Source organism: Pinus tabuliformis, chromosome 7, assembly GCF_031772625.1.
Source record: "Pinus tabuliformis cultivar Carrire ecotype Pingquan chromosome 7, CPIR1, whole genome shotgun sequence".
In the NCBI taxonomy this organism is placed as follows: domain Eukaryota; kingdom Viridiplantae; phylum Streptophyta; class Pinopsida; order Pinales; family Pinaceae; genus Pinus; species Pinus tabuliformis.
Genome location: NC_142293.1, coordinates 37,174,862 through 37,196,016, shown reverse-complemented (window position 1 = coordinate 37,196,016; position 21,155 = coordinate 37,174,862). Strand labels below are relative to the sequence as shown.

The window sequence follows — 21,155 nt, the reverse complement described above, 5'->3', positions numbered from 1 at the left end:
GGAATCTCCTGATTGGTTATGTCCATTCGTATCTGGTTTTCATAGTTATATAATTAAAATTCATATTATCATTAAATATCAATTATAAAACAATATCATTATATAATTTAAATATTGTATAGTTATATATATTAACTTTTTATATAATTAAAAAGATTTTTATTAATTTTTTTTTTTTTAATTATTATTATAAAAGGTCATAGTAAAAATAAAAGAAAAGAAAAGAGTAAAAAATCCTAAATTCAACTCAAAAGTCCCAATCAAAGTATCATTGACGAAGTTCATCTTGAAAAGCAAAATGGCATCTAATTCAGAATTGAAGGAAGATTTCCGGAAACTTCACAATTATGCTTCAGTGCTATTTAGAATTAAAGGGTCTATTGTGGGAAAATATATCACTATTTCTATCTCACCTGCCGAAGATAGAAATTATATAACGCCTAAAATCACAAACCAATTAGTGATTCCGGAGTCAAATATAATCGAAAAATTAGACTGTTTTGGTAACAAAAAATATGACATAACCAATTTACAGTTAAACATTAGGGATTAGATCTTTATATCGCAATTCTCATTTCAAAACCTATGGAGCAATCAAGGTGACATTATTTTGGGTTCACCTTAGATGGAAACTCTAGGATCCTTTATCTTAAATACGAAAAATAAGTTTTTAACATTTTCCTACAGGAAAAAGAAAATAACACTCCAAGATGCTACACTGAAGCCAAATTGGGTAACACCAGAAGACATACAAGATATTTCAAAAATAATTTTTCAAGAAGGTAAAAAAATACTACAAAATATGCAAGGAGAAATTGACAAGATCACCACTGACAAAAACGAAGAAGTTTTTTGACTTAAAGACCATAGTGAAAAACTACTGACGCAAATTAAAAAGCTTAAGAAGGACAAGAAGTCATTAGAAAACAAGGTACAACTTATTGAGAAGGAAATATCAAATGTAGAAATTCAAGTCGACGAAAAAACAACAAACACTGATCCAGTCAATATCACAACTCAAGAAGAGGACAAACTAGTTGAAGTAAAGATTTACTCAGAAGTTGCAGTTCCAGCAACAAAAGATTCAAGTGAAGAACTAGAAATGAACCATACAACTTCCATATCTAAAGAAAATCAGGTACTTCAAATAAATCAAGAAAACGACACAAACAAGATAAGGGAAATCAAATTACTAGAATTTCTTATCGACATCCGAATCACGAGAGTAGACAACTCAATCAAGCTACGTATTTAGAACAAAACAACATACTGATGTTCCGAAGAATACTAATGTCAATACAATTCAGTCTTGTGATAACAATTCACACGAAGAATCTAGTAAACACAAGATTCCACATAAGATTAATTCAAGATGGTCAGATCCATTCTCACTTCCACAGTTTTATTTATCACTGCAAGGATCATATCAACTTGTATCAACGAAGATGACGGTTCTAAGATGAGAAGACATTCGAAACAGAAAAAAAGATCAAGCCCTTTCATTAGCAAGCTTTGAGGACAAAGCTTTTTGAAGAGGAAGACAATGTTATGAATATAATTATGTAAAAGTAATAAATAATAATCACAATAATATGTAATTAAAAGAATAATTAGTTAAACAAAGAAGCATGTCTCTACAGACATGACCGTTCGTGAAAGAGTACTTACCTAGCTATATATACAGGAACCTCGCTCTCAATTGTATCATCATTCTCTTGTGAGGCCTGGATTGATGTGTTCTCCATGGCGATTGTAGCAGGATTGATGTGTTCTCCTGTGAGGCCTGGATTGATGTGTTCTCCATGGCGACTGTAGCAGGATTGATGTGTTCTCGTGAGGCCTGGATTGATGTGTTCTCCATGGCGATTGTAGCAGGATTGATGTGTTCTCCTGTGAGGACAGGATTGATTAGTTCTCCTGTCGAGGCATCCTACCCATGCAGTCTGGGACTCATGGGAAGTACCTCTCATCTGATCAATGAGCAGGGAAATGAAGTTAGGGGCCATAGTAGTACTGATGGACGCATCGTTGTATCTACCGTACTTCTTACGCTAGGATGACCTCCATTGATCTGGGATCAATGATACTGGTTTGGGACCAGTGGTAGGAGTTGTACCTTACTATGACACTGACTTCGGGTCGGTTGAGACTGGTCTGAGACCAGTGGTACATACTCTGAGACTGACTTCGTGTTAGTGCAGTACTGGTCTGGGACCAGTGAGAGTGGTACATACTATGACGCTGACTTCGGGTCGGTTGAGACTGGTTTGGGACCAGTGGTACACTCTCTGAGACTGCGATACTGGTCTGGGACTAGTGGTAGGAGTGGTACTTACTATGAAGCTAACTTCGGGTTGGTTGAGACTGGTCTGGGACCAGTGGTACGCACTCTGAGACTGACTTTGAGTCAGTGGAGGATGATACTGGTCTGGGACTAGTGGAGTTGTACTCACTATGACGCTAACTTCGGGTTGGTTGAGACTGGTCTTGGACCAGTGGTACATAATCTGAGATTGACTTTGAGTCAGTATGATACATCCTCAATCATTTCTTCTTCTTCATAATTCGGACAAATGCAGAGCAGAACAGAACAATGCAAGAGTAGAGCAGAACAGAGCAAAACAATATAGATCAGTATAGGGCAGAACAAGACAAAGCAAAACAGGCAGAATAGAGTAGAGTAGGGCAAGGGTCAGGCTGTATACAGGGCAGTGCATTTGATGGATGAATAGTAACGACTGATAGATAGATTGCAGATGAAGTTCTCCCTAGTTGATAGGGAGTGTTAAAATTGGCAACCAGGGCAAAACTTCATGTGGGTCATCTTATTCATGGCTGATAATATTTTTATTAGATTCCTCTCGTTGAGAGGTGTAGGATTGATATAAAGATCATCTGATTCCGATAAGTATTCATGAAGATATGAATTTATTTTGATTATGGAATTATTATCAAACCGAGCTACAACTCATGTAGGCTCAGAAGCCCAACAGTCGCATCTATTCAAACACCAACGTTGTGTATAAATACAGGAGGACTTTTCCTCATTTGGACTCACTCATCTCATCACATCTCTCTCTCTACTGCGCAGAAAAGAGTCTCTTCTCTACTGCGCAAAAAAGGGTCTCTCCCTCACAAATGTGAAGCCGGAAGTTGCTGAAACTGAAGCTGCAATTGCAGAAGTAAAGATTGACCTACGTGGACTAGAAGATCTCCTCATCTGAACTGCACTGTAGGTTCATCTGAACCTCCTCTGAAAGCCACAACTTTTGGTGGTGGAATCAAGTCAATCCGACAGACGGTTTGCAAGATATCGACTGCCCTAGTTTGAAGCCGAAAGCTGCCGAAACTGAAGCTGCAACTACAGAAGTAAAGATTGACTTGCGTGGACCAGAAGATCTCCTCATCTGAACTGCGCTGTAGGTTCATCTGAACCTCCTCTGGAAGCCACAACTTTTGGTGGTGGAATCAAGCCGATCTGACAGTCGGTTTGTGAGATATCGTCTGCCTTAGTTTGATGATGAAGCCGCTAATGCTGATGCTTCTGATCTAGGGTTTGCTACTGCTGATATAAATCAGATTTATTGTACTATTTTTCTCTGCTGAATTATTGAAGATAAAAGAAGATTTGATCAAAGGGTTTCCCCACACATTGTGGGGTTTGTCCCTGGCTAGCCGCCACATCTTGTGTCTCTTGTCTTGGCTTGTTTTCTGTCAATCGTTTAATGTTCTATCTGCACTTTACTTTATGCACATGTGATTGCTAATCTGTGGATTATAATAAGAAAAAGAAGTAATTTGTTATAAGCATAGAACATACCATAACTTAACATGGTATCAGAGCCGAGGTGAAGACAAAGCCCGAGCAAGAGCAAGAGCAATCATCGAAGTGAAGATTGGCAAGGCTATCCTAAAAGAACGATGGGGTCCTCAACACTCTTTCCTGCCGAAGACAAGCTTCGTGAGAAAGCTAACTATCACGGATGGAAGATGTCTATCGATCTAACCCTTGAGGATCAAGGAGTGTTGGACCATGTAAGAGGCAATATTGTTGAGCCTCCATCAAATGCATCCGCTGTTGCATGGAACAAATGGAAAACCGGAGAAGTCAAAACAGAAGATCATCCAGGACTCTATCGACAAGCACTTGGTGGTCTACATCTCTGCCCTGAACACCTCCAAGGAAATCTATGATAGACTGGGAAATGGCACTCACGACTCTTGGAGGATTACCATCCGAATGGTACATGTTCTAGACTACTCTTCTGAACAATAATGTAATTCCTGGTTTCGAGGAATTAATGGCTAGATGCATTTAAGAAGAAACAAGGGTAGAAGAGCAAGAAATGCCCATGCCTAAAGGTCCTCCTGCTGCTTTCTCTTCTCATTCTAAGAAAAGAAATAATTCCGGAACTAAATCGAAAGGAAAGGCTGGACCTAAGGGTGAAAGAAGAGGACGATGTTACATTTGCGATAAAGCAGGTCACTATGCAAGGGAGTGCCCTGATAGAAAGGACTCACATCGGGACGATGATCAAAATCCCTCTGATGGCAATCAAAGGAATGACAAATTCAATAGCAAAGGTAAGAGGAGAGCTGGGAATCGAGGAAGAGGACAACCATTCAAGAAGGCTAGAAAGTCCAGGATGTATTAAATGCACCTGACCTCAAAAAGAACCTAGTGTCCATCTCGGCAATGGAAGACAAAGGCTACAAGGTAACCTTCAGCAATGGCAAGGTACGTATATGGAAAAATAATGTTAAAGATGCCTTTACTCTTGGGTTTAGTGTTGATTCATTATATCAAGTCGATGGAAGTCCACTAGGTGTCATGTCTTATGACACATCTCTTCAGTCTGAACATTGGCATCGGAGGTTTGCCCCCCTTCATTATAAAGCTATACTCGGTGTAAGACAAATGGTGACAGGGATGCCCGAATTCCGAGTAGAGAAAGAAGGTGTATGTCCAGGATGTGCCGAAGGAAAGCTCAAAAGGGGACCATTCCCCTCAAGCCAAAGCAAGACCTCCGATATATTACAGTTGGTTCACTCAGGCATATCTGAGGCTGGCATTAAGAGGGAGAGTACTACACCACATACTACTGAGCAGAATGGTGTGGCGGGAAGGAAGAACCGTACGATTGTGGACGCTGTCTCTATTGATAGATGATGTAACAATGCCTGATGTGGAGGAACCCATGGATCCTATTTATCCACCTGAGCCTCCCTCTTCTAGGAAGAGGCCTTCATGGCTTAGGGGGATACTTGATGATGCTGAAAGACATGCTGCACCCCGAGGAACCTTCCGTGAAAGTAAGAAACCCAACAGCTATCAGGGATACCTGAACAGTATGAGCACAATCATACAAAATGAGCCTTCATCATTCTCAGATGCCGTCAAGCATCAAGTATGGAAGGATGCTATGACCATTATGGAGAATGATGTCTGGGAAGTAGTTCCCAAACCCCAGGACAAGACAATCGCTACTTCAAAATGGCTTTACAAGATAAAGCTGCAGCAGATGGAAGTACGGAAAAGTATAAGGCTCGTTTTGTTGCTTGTGTTTTCTCCCAGAAGGAAGGTATAGACTATGATGTGATATTTGCACCTGTTGTCAGATATACGACCATTCGCTCGATCATAGCCCTTGCGGTTTCACAAGGATGGAACCTACATCAGATGGATGTCAAGATCGCGTTCTTGCATGGTTCAATCAAAGAAGAGGTCTACATGGAGAAACCCGAAGGATTTGAGATTTATGATCAAAAATCTCATGTATGCAGGTTGAAAATGCTCTCTATGGGCTGAAGAAAGTGCCCCGAGCATGGTATGAGAGGATCGATAGCTACTTGATGAAGCTAGGATTCACTAGGAGTGAAGCTGATCCTAACCTTTACTTTAAGGTTGAAGATGACAAGCCTCCCATATTGGTGATGTATGTGAATGACCTCTTTCTAACAGGTGCACACCCTCTCATTCAAAAATGTAAGAGGGAGTTGGTTTCTGAATTTGAAATGAAGGACCAAGGACTTGAAGTGTGGCAGAAGCCAAGGGAAATTTTCCTATCTCAAGGAAAATATGTGGTGAAGATTCTGAAAAGATTTGGTATGATGGACTGCAAGCCTGTGACTACCTCGAGGATCTTAACTTTCAAAAGTTATATGGTAGTGATGTTGGACCAGATTTGGGAAATGCCTCTGAGTTTCAAAAACTCATTCGCGTTGATGTTCTTGGTGAATCTCCGTCCGAACATATGTTTTGCAATTAGCATTGTGAGCTCATATTTGGTTGAGCTTCACTAGATTGGTGCCAAGAATCTTCTGAGATGTCTTCAGGACACAATCTCTGATGGATTGAGATACACTGCCGGAAATATGAAACTGCATGATTATTCGAACGCTGATTAGGCAGGTAGTGTGGAGGATCACTGGAGCACTTTTTAGTGTTGATTCTCTTTGGATTTTGCTTCGATATAATGGATGAGCAGGAAGCAAAAGTCAGTTGCCATAAGCATCGCCGAGACCAGATACATATCTACGAGTATGATCTCGTATGAAGCTGCCTGGTTGGGGAAGCTCTTCATTGAGCTGTTTGAACACATACCACTGTGATTCTTTGTAACAACCAGAGGTGGGATTCGATTATTGAGGAATCCGTATTCGTCGATTGATCCAGTAGATAGACATCATCTAGGATATGGTAAGTCGATGAGCAAGGAGGCTCCATCGAATTAAGATGATGTACAGGTCGATACACCTTGTCAAAGCCCCGAGGAAAGATCTAATTTGTGATTTTCCCAAACGACTTGGAGTCATCAAGAAACCCTTGTACAAGGGACCTGCATGTTGCATACATTGAGCTCTGGGAGCTCTGAGGGCTTGCGGTTCTTACTGGAGAAATATACGACCATAGGGTGACTCACCCTCTCCTGGTGGTGCGCACTGGAACAAGATGATTCGGTCTCTTGTGGGATAGGGTGATTCACTCTCCTGTGTAGCAGGATGATTAGTTCTCCTGTGAGGCCTGGATTGATGTGTTCTCCATGGCGATTGTAGCAGGATTGATGTGTTCTCATGTGAGGCTTGGATTGATGTGTTCTCCATGGCGATTGTAGCAGGATTGATGTGTTCTCCTGTGAGGCCTGGATTGATGTGTTCTCCATGGCGATTGTAGTAGGATTGATGTGTTCTCCTGTGAGGCCTGGATTGATGTGTTCTCCATGGCGACTGTAGCAGGATTGATGTGTTCTCCTGTGAGGCCTAGATTGATGTGTTCTCCATGGCGATTGTAGCAGGATTGATGTGTTCTCCTGTGAGGACAGGATTGATTAGTTCTCCTGTCGAGGCATCCTACCCATGTAGTCTGGGACTCATGGGAAGTACCTCTCATTTGATCAATGAGCAAGGAAATGAAGTTAGGGACCATAGTAGTACCGATGGACGCATCGTTGTATCTACCGTACTCCCTACACTAGGATGACCTCCATTGATCTGGGATCAATGATACTGGTCTGGGACCAGTGGTAGGAGTTGTACCATACTATGACACTGACTTCGGGTCGGTTGAGACTAGTTGGGACAAGTGGCACATACTCTGAGACTGACTTCGTGTCAGTGCAGTACTGGTCTGGGACCAGTGAGAGTGGTACATACTATGACGTTGACTTCGGGTCGGTTGAGACTGGTTTGGGACCAGTGGTACACTCTCTGAGACTGCGATACTGGTCTAGGACCAGTGGTAGGAGTAGTACTTACTATGAAGCTGACTTCGGGTCGGTTGAGACTGGTCTGGGACCAGTGGTACGCACTCTGAGACTGACTTTGAGTTAGTGGAAGATGATACTGGTTTGGGACCAGTGGAGTTGTACTCACTAGGACGCTGAATTCGGGTTGGTTGAGACTGGTCTGGGACCAGTGGTACATACTCTGAGAGTGACTTTCAGTCAGTATGATACATCCTTGATCATTTCTTCTTCTTCATAATTTGGACAAACGCAGAGTAGAACAGAACAATGCAAGAGCAGAGCAGAACAATACAGATCAGTACAGGGCAGAACAAGACAAAGCAAAACAGGCAGAATAGAGTAGATCAGGGCAAGGGTCAGGCTGTACAGGGCAGTGCATTTGATGGATGAATAGTAACGACCGATAGACAGATTGCAGATGAAGTTCTCCCTAGTTGAGAGGGAGTGTTAAAATTGGCAACCAGGGCAAAACTTCATGTGGGTCATCTTATTCATGGTTGATAATATTTTTATTAGATTCCTCTTGTCGAGAGGTGTAGGATTGATATAAAGATCATCCGATTCCGATAAGTATTCATGGAGATATGAATTTATTTTGATTATGGAATTATTATCAAGCCGACCAACAACTCATGTAGGCTCAGAAGCCCAACAGTCGCATCTATTCAAACACCAACGTTGTGTCTAAATACAGGAGGACTTTTCCTCATTTGGACTCACTCATCTCATCACATATCTCTCTCTACTGTGCAGAAAAGGGTCTCTCCCTGACACATGTGAAGTCGGAAGCTACTGAAATTGAAGCTGCAATTGCAGAAGTAAAGATTGACCTACTTGGACTAGAAGATCTCCTCATCTGAACTGCGCTGTAGGTTCATCTGAACCTCCTCTGAAAGCCGCAACTTTTGGTGGTGGAATCAAGTCAATCCGACGGACAGTTTGCAAGATATCAACTGCCCTAGTTTGAAGTCGGAAGCTGCCGAAACTGAAGCTGCAATTGCAGAAGTAAAGATTGACCTGCGTGGACCAGAAGATCTCCTCATCTGAACTGTGTTGTAGGTTCATCTGAACCTCCTCTGGAAGTCGCAACTTTTGGTGGTGGAATCAAGCCGATCCGACGGTCGGTTTGTGAGATATCGTCTGCCCTAGTTTGATGATGAAGCTGCTAATGCTGATGTTGCTGATCTAGGGTTTGCTATTGCTGATATAAATCAGATTTATTGTACTATTTCTCTCTGCTGAATTATTGAAGATAAAAGAAGATTTGATCAAAGGGTTTCCCCACACATTGTGGGGTTTGTCCCTGGCTAGCCGCCACATCTTGTGTTTCTTGTCTTGGCTTGTTTTCTGTCAAGCGTTTAATGTTCTATCTGCACTTTACTTTATGCACATGTGATTGCTAATCTGTGGAATATAATAAGAAAAAGAAGTAAACTGTTATAAGCATAGAACATACCATAACTTAACACGCTGTATGGTGGGTTCCTCCAGTAAGGAAGTGAGAACCGCGAGGGATTCTTCCAACATTATAGTACAGTCCTACACTGCCTGTCCTATTTCCTCTAGCCCCTTTTGGATAGCGCCAGCGCGCTGTTCCCTAACTTCCGGGGGCGTGGATGACTGCACCTTTAATCGCAGTTCAACAATCTGAAGGTTGAGGTCCAGCTGTATCCTCATTGTTTCCTCCTTTTCTTTGCGGAATCCACTAGCCAATTTGTGAATTCACACTCCTACTGGTAGATCTGTCGCAATTTCTAGCTCCGGGGCGTGGCGACATGCTTCCTCTACTATTTGTTCCAGCTGCTGATTCTGCGCCAGCGCTTCATCGCGTTGTAAACTAAGTTGCTCGATGTTGATTCGTTGTTCGCTGAGCATTTGTACAGCGCGTCCTTCCCTAGTGCGGAGTTCTACCGTCGCTCTATCCTGTAGTTGGTATAATATATCCTGTGGAAGGGCAGCCAAGTTTAGGCCAAGTCCCTTGATCTGGCCCTCCGCGGCTCTGTCCTCCGTGCTATCCGCTGTTAGTGCTCCTTCCGGCAACGTGACGATGTTAGCCATTTTGGCCTGCAACAACTGCTTCGTTGCTGATGTGCCTATGGCACCGTAGACGGCTACCGTTCCCTCTTGGGGGGGTCGCACCTGAAGTTGTTGCAGCTGCGTCTTGAGTGCCCCCAACACATTCTGCGGCTCCGTCATTGCTTCTTGGAGCGCTTCTCTGGTGACCTCGCGAACTGTGTCATCGGTGTCGTATAGGTCACCCTCTGTCAGTGTAATGGGTTCACCATCCAGTTTGGAAGCCTTGGTCTTCTTCCATGGCCCTGTTTGTTCTGTACCACGCGGCCGTTTCAGTTGTCTAGATGTTGTGCTTGGGTTCGCGCCTTTCGTCGTGTCTTTTGTCCCCTGTCTTGTGGTCGTGTTCGGGCCTCTTCCTCCTGCGTCGTGGCGGCCTCGGTTGCTGGTGGTGTGCTGCTTTTTCGGCAGCCTTGGTCTGCTCTGTGGCGGCCTTCGCTGCTTTGCGGGAAGCCCTTACCTCCTCGGCCAACTGCTCGTTGCGCTTCTGCTATGCCAGCAGCTTGGTGGCATCCTTCTGTTTTTGTATTGCTGTCTCATCGTGCGTCGCCAGATCTGGGGTGCGCCACTCGGGTGGCCATGAGTCGAGCATAGCGAAAATGGCATCATCAATCGTGATGAAAGGAAGTTTGGTCCAAGTCTGTGCCGGATCCTTATGCGCCTTGATATACACATTGTGCATATCTGCCTTGAAGTCTGCAAAGTTCTACAGACTGTCGTACACTGTGGGGGATAGGCGTGGCCTTTTGTTGATCCACATTTAGACACTCGCCTCCATGAGCACCTAGAAGATCTTGGTCTCGCGGATTCGCATGGTGTTCTTCGTCGCCCAGAGCGACGCGTATTTTGCCGCCTCTGGCAAGTCCTGTTCAAGGGGAGGGAACTGACTGTCCTCAGGCAGTTCCCCTGTCACCAATAAGATAGACAAGAGCAACCACGCGTAGTGGAAGGTCTTGCCCTGCTCCTGAGCTTCTTTGCAGTTGGTTAGGAATTCCTCACAGAGGAATTCGGCCTAGTTGAATTGGACCCCCTCCGCGCATTGTTCGGCCAGCGTGATGACCGTCGCTGGTACCTCGTTGCTGCGACATTTTCTCATCACCTTCCCGGCCAGCAGCTGGGTGGCTACGCGCACCCCTTTGTCTTGAATGCTACTAATTACGTAGCCTCTCTGCTTCTTTTCCAACTTGTATTTCTTCTTCATGGCCTCTGTGAGCGCCAAATCTCCGCTTTTGCCAGCTATTTCCGCGGGGTCCCTTCCTGTACAGGGAAGCCGAGAAATCCTGTGAATAAGCTCTGCCGTGATGGGAATAGGCTCCTCCAGCCACAAGTACCCATCGTGCACTAGGCAAAGCAGTTGCCTGATGACAAAGATTGTGATCGGTGCCCGGTGAAAGTGTGGAATCCATAGTAGGTGGAGTAGCCCGGCCTCCTCCACACCGCGCAGCCATTTCCGCAGCTCTAGCACTGTAACTGACCCCTCCTTGCTCTGTTTCATGAGTTTGCTAGTCTCCAAATGTGGGAACTTTTCGCTGTCCGCGAGGTCCCAATCTTCAAATTTCATTGTGGGCACGCGGCCCAGAACTGAACCTTCAAACAAAATTCCATCTGGGAGGAGCGGGGTTTGGAGTGCGCTCTTAACGGCATCCAAATCCTTGGGTACTTTTGCTTTCCCTCTCCGCGGAGGGACATACTTGGGCAGTTTTGCTGCAGCGCACACTGGCTGAATGTCTTCCTCCATTTCTTCATCCGCCTCGATCTCTTCTACGAAAGCCTGGAGATCCTCCTCCTCATCATCTGTCTCAAGATTAACAGTCTTGCCCTTGTCTTCCATAGACAGTTTACCAAACCGCGGATTTCGCAGAGACATGCGGACTGGTCCTGCTGCTTGTGGATCCTTTTTGGGCCTCGGCGTCCGGGGTGATTTTGGAATTTCCGGTGCATCCCCCACCGGCAGCGTAGGGCTCTGTGCGACTTCCTCGGTTGTCGACATCATTCTATTCAAGAAGTCCTGCGTCTCCTTCGGCAATGTCTCAAACACTGAACTTGCTCTCAAAGCCTCCAAATTCGTAAGGTCCATACCCACTTGATAGCGCAACAACTGAATTCTCAAAATGCCAAGGGTTGTTCACTGGATAGCCACTTGTGATTTATAGGCCTTTTTGAATTCAAATTCGACCGTTCCCCCCACATTTGGCCCATTAATGCTAGATTGGCAGCAGATCATCCCAAATCTAGTTCTAACTTCGTGTCTTAATTTCCCGCCGCCCGCTCCTCGTTGTCTTAAATTGGACATCTTGTCATGAACAGTGACACCAACGGTCACTTCCCAGCCTACCCGCGTGGTAGCGCAGCCCCTTATACGCGGGCGCGACCCCTGTGACATACTGATCCTACACGCAACCTCCTTATCGCGCAGCTCCCATACAGACTCTTTTATAGTCCCGCGCTCTCTTTCAACTGCTTGGAGCGCTGAGACTGTGCTCCTTACGGATAGTCAGGTGGTTGCGGCATCTGTGCGAGGCTTCAACTCACCTTCCAGCCTAGTCCGCAGGCACTCCTCAATTACCCTTGCGATAGTCAGCACTACGCATTCTCCCTTATGCGATGCGCTCCCTTGGTTACTTTGTCTGGCAAGGTGCGGTCGCAGCCATAGTAGCAGAGCCACAAATTCTCGACAGCAATCTTCTAATGCAATAGAATGGCTGCCCATATCTTGTCATGTCATTCTTAGTTTATCGACGCGACATGCTTGCGCGATTTCGTTTTCCAATTTGTTGATTTCTGCGTCCATTAACATGATTTTCTTCCTCAACCGTACCCGATCTTCTTCGAGTTCACAAAGTTTAAGGTTCCCTCGCCGAATGGCTTCCTGTAACTGCATAATTCCTTCGTCCGGGTCCTTGCGTGCTGTCCCACCTATGAGAGCTATTGCGTGAGGATTCCTTTCTTCCAAAATTATGGTCTCAACTCTGCTCTTCAGCTTCAGAATCATCTTCGTGCTCAGGTTTTTGCACATGGCCCTATAGGCCCATCGAACCGCTGGTACGCGCAGGTCCCAATTAGTTCGTCTTGCCTGGTGAACTCTGTTCAGGATTCCGCATACCTTCTTGAATGCTTCTACGTGGAACGTTTGTGGTGCGCGTCGCCTTTCCTGTTGCTGCGTCCTGTTCCGATTTTCGATCCTTAGTTTGGGGTGTGCTTGTGTGGACTGCACACGTCTGTACCCATTGACACAGGTGGGTGCGCAAGCTGCTTTGTCCTGGCTGCCCGACTTTCGTTCGAAGCTGGGGGCTTCCAAACCGTAGGCGCATCATCCTTCTACATCCGCGCCAGTCCTCAAAGTTTTCTTGATGTGTACCCCACCATCGTGCGGGTGTTGCGCGTAGTGCCCATTTCAACGCATCGAACCGCTGCTGTTCTGGTACTGCGCTTTCAAATTTGCTCAAGAATTCATCCACCGTTGTCAATCCATCATATGTTGGCAGCTCTCGTGCCTCTGTTGTCACGCAATGCAGTGATCTAATCATCATGTTGCAATTCAGTGTTGTCACTTCGTGCAACCGATTCTGCCAGCGCTCTACTTCTTCGTCTGAATCCGAAGTGCAGGAGCTTTCGCGCTCCCACGAGATCCTCCCATCTGCAGTCGGATTCACCCAATCCTGGTCTCGCGCAGTTATCTTGTAAATACAATCAAGATCATCGTCGCACACTGGTTCAGTGTAGCACGCTCCTTCGGCTGGGTCCAGTGGGACTACTACGTGTAGCGACTTTTTCTCGAAGATCATTTTGCGCTTCTTCAGATTGATGACTCTGTTCATATCGGTGGCCCAGTATATTCCTAACAACGCGGGATAGGGATTGCTGTCATCGACAATCTCTATCACTTCAAAATCCGTTTGTGTGCTCGCGCCTTCAATATCAACTATTACCCCTTGCAACCTTCCCATGGGCAAAATCTTCTGTTGGTTTGCCATTCGTAATTGAATAGGGGACCATTGTAATGCGGGCCTGCCCATGCGTTCCCATATTTACTACGGTAATACATTTGCATCTGAACCCAGATCTAGTATTCCCTGATCCATTTCATATTCCCCAATCTGTGCAGTCAACCTCATTTCTCTTCCAGTGTGCAATGCATGCTTCCCCAATTTCCGGACAACGCACGGTTCCCCTGACCTCGCACACCTGGTGATCAGTTCCTGTAGTCCTTTAACCGCCTTGTTGTCGCGTAGTAGTTTCATGCATGTCTCCAGAAAGGTAGTAAGCATTGAAGGATCCATTCTTGGCTCTGGTTGATCCTTACTACCTGAAGTGGAGGCCTCTACGAAGCTCTTCTTAGCTTCCATGAATGTCTCCTTTGCGCGTTCTAAGTCAAACTCGGGTTCCTTTGCAGGAGCCTTGCGAACCCACGTACTTTCCTCTGGTTGCTTTCCCTTATCCTCTCCCATGGTCGCACCACTTTTGAGCATCATGTTTACATTCGGGTCCTCTTCGCGCGGTTCAGACCTCATCATTTGTATATTTTGAGTCGGGGGAGGCTGGAATACCCCTTTTTCGCGCATCTTCATGATCAACATAGGACAGTCTATTGTTTCATGATCAAATTGAGCACAATATGTACAGGATATCCTTGTCGGGTTGGTACAGTCGCGAGCATAGTGCCCTGGTCCTCCGCAATTGTAACAAATTAACTGTCCGCGGCCCCTTCCTGGTCCCATTCCACCTCATCCTCGACCTCGCCCTTGAAATCCAGCACGCGCCATCCCCGCATCTGGGTCGAGGGCTCGCGTTTCGGTCTGCATTCTATAGGCTGGGGTCCGATCCATCATTAGCTCGTAACTGTGGCAAGTGCGCTCATCGTGGCCTACCGACCTGCAGAAATTACAAAACAATTGCTGGGGTGTCTGTGTATATTTCTGCAGCAAATGACAATTGTTCGTCGTGTGTTTCCCTCCTATCTGATAGATCGCGCACCATAAAGTGGGTGCTGCGCTCGGCCCTGCCTGCGCCTCTGGTCTCAACGGCATTGGCCCTCCTCCTGCCAAGTAGTTCGCGAACACTGGATAGTGATCCTTGTCATGACCCTGGCCTTTGCATTTTATGCACCATACTTCCTCGCGTGCCTCTGGTCGCGGTGCCCTATCCTGCTTCAAGCTTTGCATTTCCAAACACAGATTCTGTAGTTGCGCATGGATTTGCTGAACTCCCAACCCAGGGTCCTGTATCGGGGTCTCATGTAATCTCATTGCCATCTCCAATGCTTCGGCCTAGGTAGAAAGTTTCTGCTGTGACAGCGTCGTCCTCAAGTGTGGTGTCAGAGATGCTACAAACCATGCGTGATGCTGTGCATCCGTTAGCGTCATATTGGCCTCGCGGATCGTACTCTTCAGCCTTTGGTCCAGATCCCAAGGGGTCTCGCCCAGAAGCATCGCAATCTCTTTAAACCCGATGATTGACTGTGTCTCTGATTTTGGCCTGCTAAATTCTCTATTTAACGCATTCTGGATCTCTGCTATCCCTGTGTTTGGGTGGTCGTTAGAGTGCTTGATGTACCACATTAATGCGCGATCCTGCAGCGCGCTCACCAATGTAGCCCTCTTAATGTTGTCGTTTGTGACACCTTGTGCTTCCCATACTGCTCTTACCACGAACCAGAATTGGTCCGGATCCTCATTCCCTACTCCTCTGAACACTGGTAGTTTGATCGCGCTCGCCATACTAAACCGTGGAGGTGGTGGAAGTGGAGTGGGTGATGATGGAGGTGAGGGAGGCGAAGCGGGCGGCGGTGTGGGTGGAAGTGGTAACCTTGGAATGCGCTGCCTTATCAAACTGACCGCGCTTCTCGGAGAGGCCTTCGCGACGAGAGGGTGAAATTAAGGGACTGTTTTCTAATTCTTCACTACTTCCGCTTCTGTAGATTCTTCCGCTCCGCATAGTCCCAAACATTAATTTATTCGCATAACCCGCTTTTCACATAACAACATCTTAATCTAGGTATTCAAAGATTTAATATACTTACCTCGCGGTCCCTTGAGAAAACATCGCTCTGCCTCGCTGTAACTGACGGTCGTGTCCACCGTGAACTCAGTGATAAATCCTCCTATTATTCGGTCGAGCCAGTGGTCCACAGCTCGCGCTATCTTATCTTTTGAGGCTTCCAGTCTGCGCACTAATTCCGGAGTCCACACTATCGGTTGGTCGAGCCTACACCTTCCCTGGTTGTCGGCTAACCTCGCGATCCACTCATATAGTTCAGAAGGAAAGGATGCAAAGAAAATCTCGTGGATTTCCGTATACACATAGCGATCCAACCACTTTTTCTTAGATACTTGCGGAGTTCTGTTTTCCTATGTCGCGAACTCGTGAATCTTCTTGTCCAACCACTCTTCAATTTCCTTCTTTGTTGGGTTCCAGTGGCACGACATCAGACATCCCTTATGCAGATCCCAGTCTCGGCAATGGAACCATTTGTTGGCTTAGTGGGGCCTGACCCAGGTTCGGAAGTGATTTAGCCAAGCAAATCCCGGTACTACTGGCCCTTTCGGCAATAGTTCGCGGAGCGCGGACTGAGGTCTCACCCGAAGTAGTATGGGAGGGTGTTGGAACCAGGTTTCCGCACCCTAGGGATGTCTTGATGAAGTTTTTGGAGGTTCGCGGTCCGAACCTGCGCACTTGCACTACTCCACGCAACTGTCTATCCTTCGCGACCTGTGCCACTACCTCCGCGCACCTCTGTAAGGGCACGAAGAAAGTACTACCTTGATCTCTATTCTTACTGCGCTATTATATTAGTGCTTAACTTAACTTGTGAGGGCCCAATATTCTTATTACTTCTTTCAACATTTAGGTAAGTGCGCATAATCATAAACAATATAAATGCATAAAGATAAACAGAAACATAGATGCACAATATTCCGAATCCAACTTATCTTTATTAGTATTATTTTTCAAGTACAATCCACTTACAGACCTGACTCTGCCCTATGCACTCAGTTGCAGGGGTCTGCGCACTCAGCTGCGGACTCTACTAGGCCTCTGCGCACTCAGCTGCAAAGCTTCTTCCTGCTACTACGACCCAGTACACTTTGACTTTCCCTCTATGCTCTAACCATGCCTTCGCATCTATCTATTTCTTGCTTGCCAAAAAAACTATCTTTACACTTAGCAGCTCACTCTATTTATACAATCCCATGGTCCGCGGACCATGGGTAGGCCGACACAACTTTAAATTATTTACAGTTCTTAGGATGGACAACTCTATGACTCATCCTAGACTTTCGCACTCCGCGCCCGCACTTCGCGGAGTCTTACAATACAATTGGCCAAAACTCGGGCTTCAAGCCCCAAAACCTGCTGCGGGGTATCCCATGCTCAACAATTGATTACCCTTGTATGCCATCTGTGAAGTCACAGATACATCTTGATTCTTAACTATTTCAGACACATCCTTCCATCAAGTTGTCGTAGCTTCCACACCATTATTCCTCAGCCTAACATCATTTCGAGAGGCCCAACATCCCTGTTCCTTGTGCTCCCTTTGCCCTTCTCCATTCCCATTTCCGTTATCAACTCCCTATCATCGTCCTGTCCCCACTCTTGTTATCAACAATGCCAGTGTTCTACAGATCAAAAGTTGTCACCGTTTTCCCTGTGCCAAATTCCACGTTGTCTCGACCACATTGCTCTATCTCGCCACTATGCCAAATTCCACGTTGTCCCGACAAACCAACGCTTTGATCACTGCTTCTTTCAGTCTTCCATTTCGGACAACCAACGCTTGATCGCTCCACTGCAACTCATCCGCCATACCGTCTCCTTGAGCAGTGAACTCGATTTGAATCTCTTGATTGGTTATGTCCATTCGTATTTGGTTTTCATAGTTATATAATTAAAATTCATATGATCATTAAATATCAATTATAAAACAATATCATTATATAATTTAAATATTGCATAGTTATATATATTAACTATTTATATAATTAAAAAGATTTTTATTAATTTAGACTTTTTTTTTTTTTTTAAGGTCATAGTAAAAATAAAAGAAAAGAAAAGAGTAAAAAATCCTAAATTCAACTCAAAAGTCCCAATCAAAGTATCATTGACGAAGTTCATCTTGAAAAGCAAAATGGCATCTAATTTAGAATTGAAGGAAGGAAGATTTCCGGAAACTTCACGTACTTATGCTTCAGTGATATTTAGAATTAAAGGGTCTATTGTGGGAAAATATATCACTATTTCTGTCTCACATTCCGGAGATAGAAATTATATAACGCCTAAAATCGCAAACCAATTAGTGATTCCGGAGTCAAATATAATCGAAAAATTAGACTGTTTTGGTAACAAAAAATATGACATAACCAATTTACAGTTAAACATTAGGGATTATATCTTTATATCGCAATTCTCATTTCAAAACCTATGGAGCAATGAAGGTGACATTATTTTGGGTTCACCTTAGATGGAAACTCTAGGATCCTTCATCTTAAATACGAAAAAGAAGTTTTTAACATTTTCCTACAGGAAGAAGAAAATAACACTCCAGGATGTTACACTGAAGCCAAATTCAGTAACACCAGAAGACATACAAGATATTTCAAAAATAATTTTTCAAGAAGGTAAAAAAATACTACAAAATATGCAAAGAGAAATTGACAAGATCACCACTGACAAAAATGAAGAAGTTTTTCGACTTAAAGACCATAGTGAAAAATTACTGACGCAAATTAAAAAGCTTAAGAAGGACAAGAAGTCATTAGAAAACAAGGTACAACAACTTATTGAGAAGGAAATATCAAATGTAGAAATTCAAGTCGACGAAAAAAAAACAAATACTAATCCAGTCAATATCACAACTCAAGAAGAGGAGAAACTAGTTGAAGTAAAGATGTACTCAGAAGTTGCAGTTCCAACAACAAAAGGTTCAAGTAAAGATCTAGAAATTAACCATTGAACTTCCATAGCTAAAGAAAATCAGGTACTTCAAATAAATCAAGAAAACGACACAAATAAGATAAGGGAAATCAAATCACTCGAATTTCTTATCGACATCCGAATCACGAGAGTAGACAACTCAATCAAGCTACGTATTTAGAACAAAACAACATACTGATGTTCCGAAGAATACTAATGTCAATACAATTCAGTCTTGTGATAACAATTCACACGAAGAATCTAGTAAACACAAGATTCCACATAAGATTAATTTAGGATGGTCAGATCCATTCTCACTTCCACAGTTTTATTTATCACTGCAAGGATCATATCAACTTGTATCAACGAAGATGACGGTTCTGAGATGAGAAGACATTCGAAACAGAAAAAAGATCAAGCCCTTTCATTAGCAAGATTTGAGGACAAAGCTTTTTGAAGAGGAAGACAATGTTATGAATATAATTATGTAAAAGTAATAAATATAGATAATAAATAATAATCACAATAATATGTAATTAAAAGAATAATTAGTTAAACAAAGAGGCATGTCTCTACATACATGACCGTTCGTGAAAGAGTACTTACCTAGCTATATATACAGGAACCTCTCTCTCAATTGTATCATCATTCTCATTCATACATTTTAATATATATTATTGAATCGTAAATGGAGATCTACATATTCCAAGTCTTCTGAAGTATTTAACTTGAAGAACGAACTTTGTTTGTTCCAGAATAGAAGAGTCATGAGGAAGTCAAAGAGTTATGGGGAAGGTGAAAGGTCACCTCCCCATTTGTATAAATATATCCTCATGCCTCTATTCATGGGGTGGGGATTTTAGCATTTGAGTCTAGTTAGCATAAAGATTGCTGTTAATACTCAGAGGTGGGTTTGAACTCTTTATAATTTTTTGTCTTTAACTATATCATATGAATTTCCCATTTCAATATAGCAGGCAACCAGACTAGTATTTACTATTTTTTTATCTTTATTCTGTTAATATAAAACTTTGATTTAATTAGCAAAAACAAAGTCGTCCTTCTAGCAAAGGAGCACTGAAAGTATCAGTTTATCTAGGCATCCATAACAAATTAGAGGTCAATTTTCATCTTTTTCTATATAGTTTGGTATGAGTCTTTCTGGTCATTTTAAAGGGTCCTGTTTCACTTTGGTCTTTGGGAAAGCTTCTTGTGCACTTTGCATGTAGTTGAATGGCCAAATATGGACTGTGTTGCACATTGTAAGTTCGTATTGAACACCATGAGTATGGAATCATGTATGATAATGACTGCTAATTATTGTTTCAGGTGGAGTGGATTCATGAAGAGATCATTCGACAACGGAATAACTTGGTCAGAGAGAGAACAGCTTCCACCTGGAATCATAGGGCCAACTAAGAATAAGGTGCTGATAGCATGGATGATTAATAAGTCCAGTTTATATCTAACATGCCATAATAATTTTTATTGTGTATACCTGGGCCACCTCGACATTGACACTAAGGATAACAGATTTAATTGTAATGTATATATGATAGATTTGTACTTGAAATTGGTCTTTATTTGATTATTCGTGTCTTGACTTCTGATTATCTGCATCCTTTCAGCCTATTCTTTTAGATGATGGGAGCTTATTGTGTGGCTCTTCGGTGGAAAGTTGGAATTCTTGGGGTGCATGGATGGAGGTTGGTTTTATCAGTTCTGTAAGCAACTAAGGGTAGTTGATATGAAAAATAACAGTTATTATGAAATTATGTTAACAAATATTCAATTTGATGAAGGTTACACAAGATTTAGGTCAGTCTTGGAAAAAATATGGGCCAATTTACGTTCCTGGTTTTCCAATGAGTGTGATTCAACCAGTACCCTATCGGACTGCGAAGAAGACAATACGTATCTTGCTTCGACCAACGGAACAAATTGGCAAGGTATGCATGGCAGAGTCCACAGATGGAGGCTTCACCTGGAGTAATGCTAAGCCAACAATGCTTATGAATCCAAATTCTGGTAAGCTGCTGCATGCACTGCAAATTCAGATTTATTTCAAACTCATCTAGTACATTGTTCATCTCCATGTATTCATGCTTCCAAGTTTATGTCAGCTATAGATGGTGTGAAACTGCATGATGGACGGATCCTACTTGTATACAATACAATATCAAGAGGAGTACTTAAAGCTGCCATGTCAGCGGATGATGGGGATTCCTGGAAGGATGTTCTTACATTGGAGGAACAAGAAGGAATGGAGTTTTCATATCCATCGGTGATTCAAGCTTTTGATGACCTTGTTCATGTAACTTATACATACAATCGAACACAGATAAAGGTAGGAGCTCTCAGATTATGGCACCCACTAGTTTGGTATTTTCTGGCTTGGACAATAAATTTCAAAGCTAACGTGCATTC

General features: G+C 43.7%; 1 protein-coding gene across 8 annotated transcripts in view; it reads left to right on the top strand.

The window, feature by feature from the left end:
- Positions 1-21,155, top strand: part of LOC149245124 (uncharacterized) — a 129,366-nt gene that overhangs the window by 58,674 nt on the left and 49,537 nt on the right. For all 8 annotated transcript variants that reach the window (XR_016266498.1, XR_016266497.1, XM_089457654.1 and 5 more), the window contains 4 exons: positions 20,058-20,154; positions 20,357-20,434; positions 20,531-20,756; positions 20,852-21,075. Coding sequence is in view for 6 of the 8 variants with exons in the window: in XM_089457654.1 (XP_089313780.1) it covers positions 20,058-20,154; positions 20,357-20,434; positions 20,531-20,756; positions 20,852-21,075 (625 nt within the window). In the remaining 2 variants the exon portion in view is untranslated. The remainder of the gene's footprint in view (positions 1-20,057; positions 20,155-20,356; positions 20,435-20,530; positions 20,757-20,851; positions 21,076-21,155) is intronic.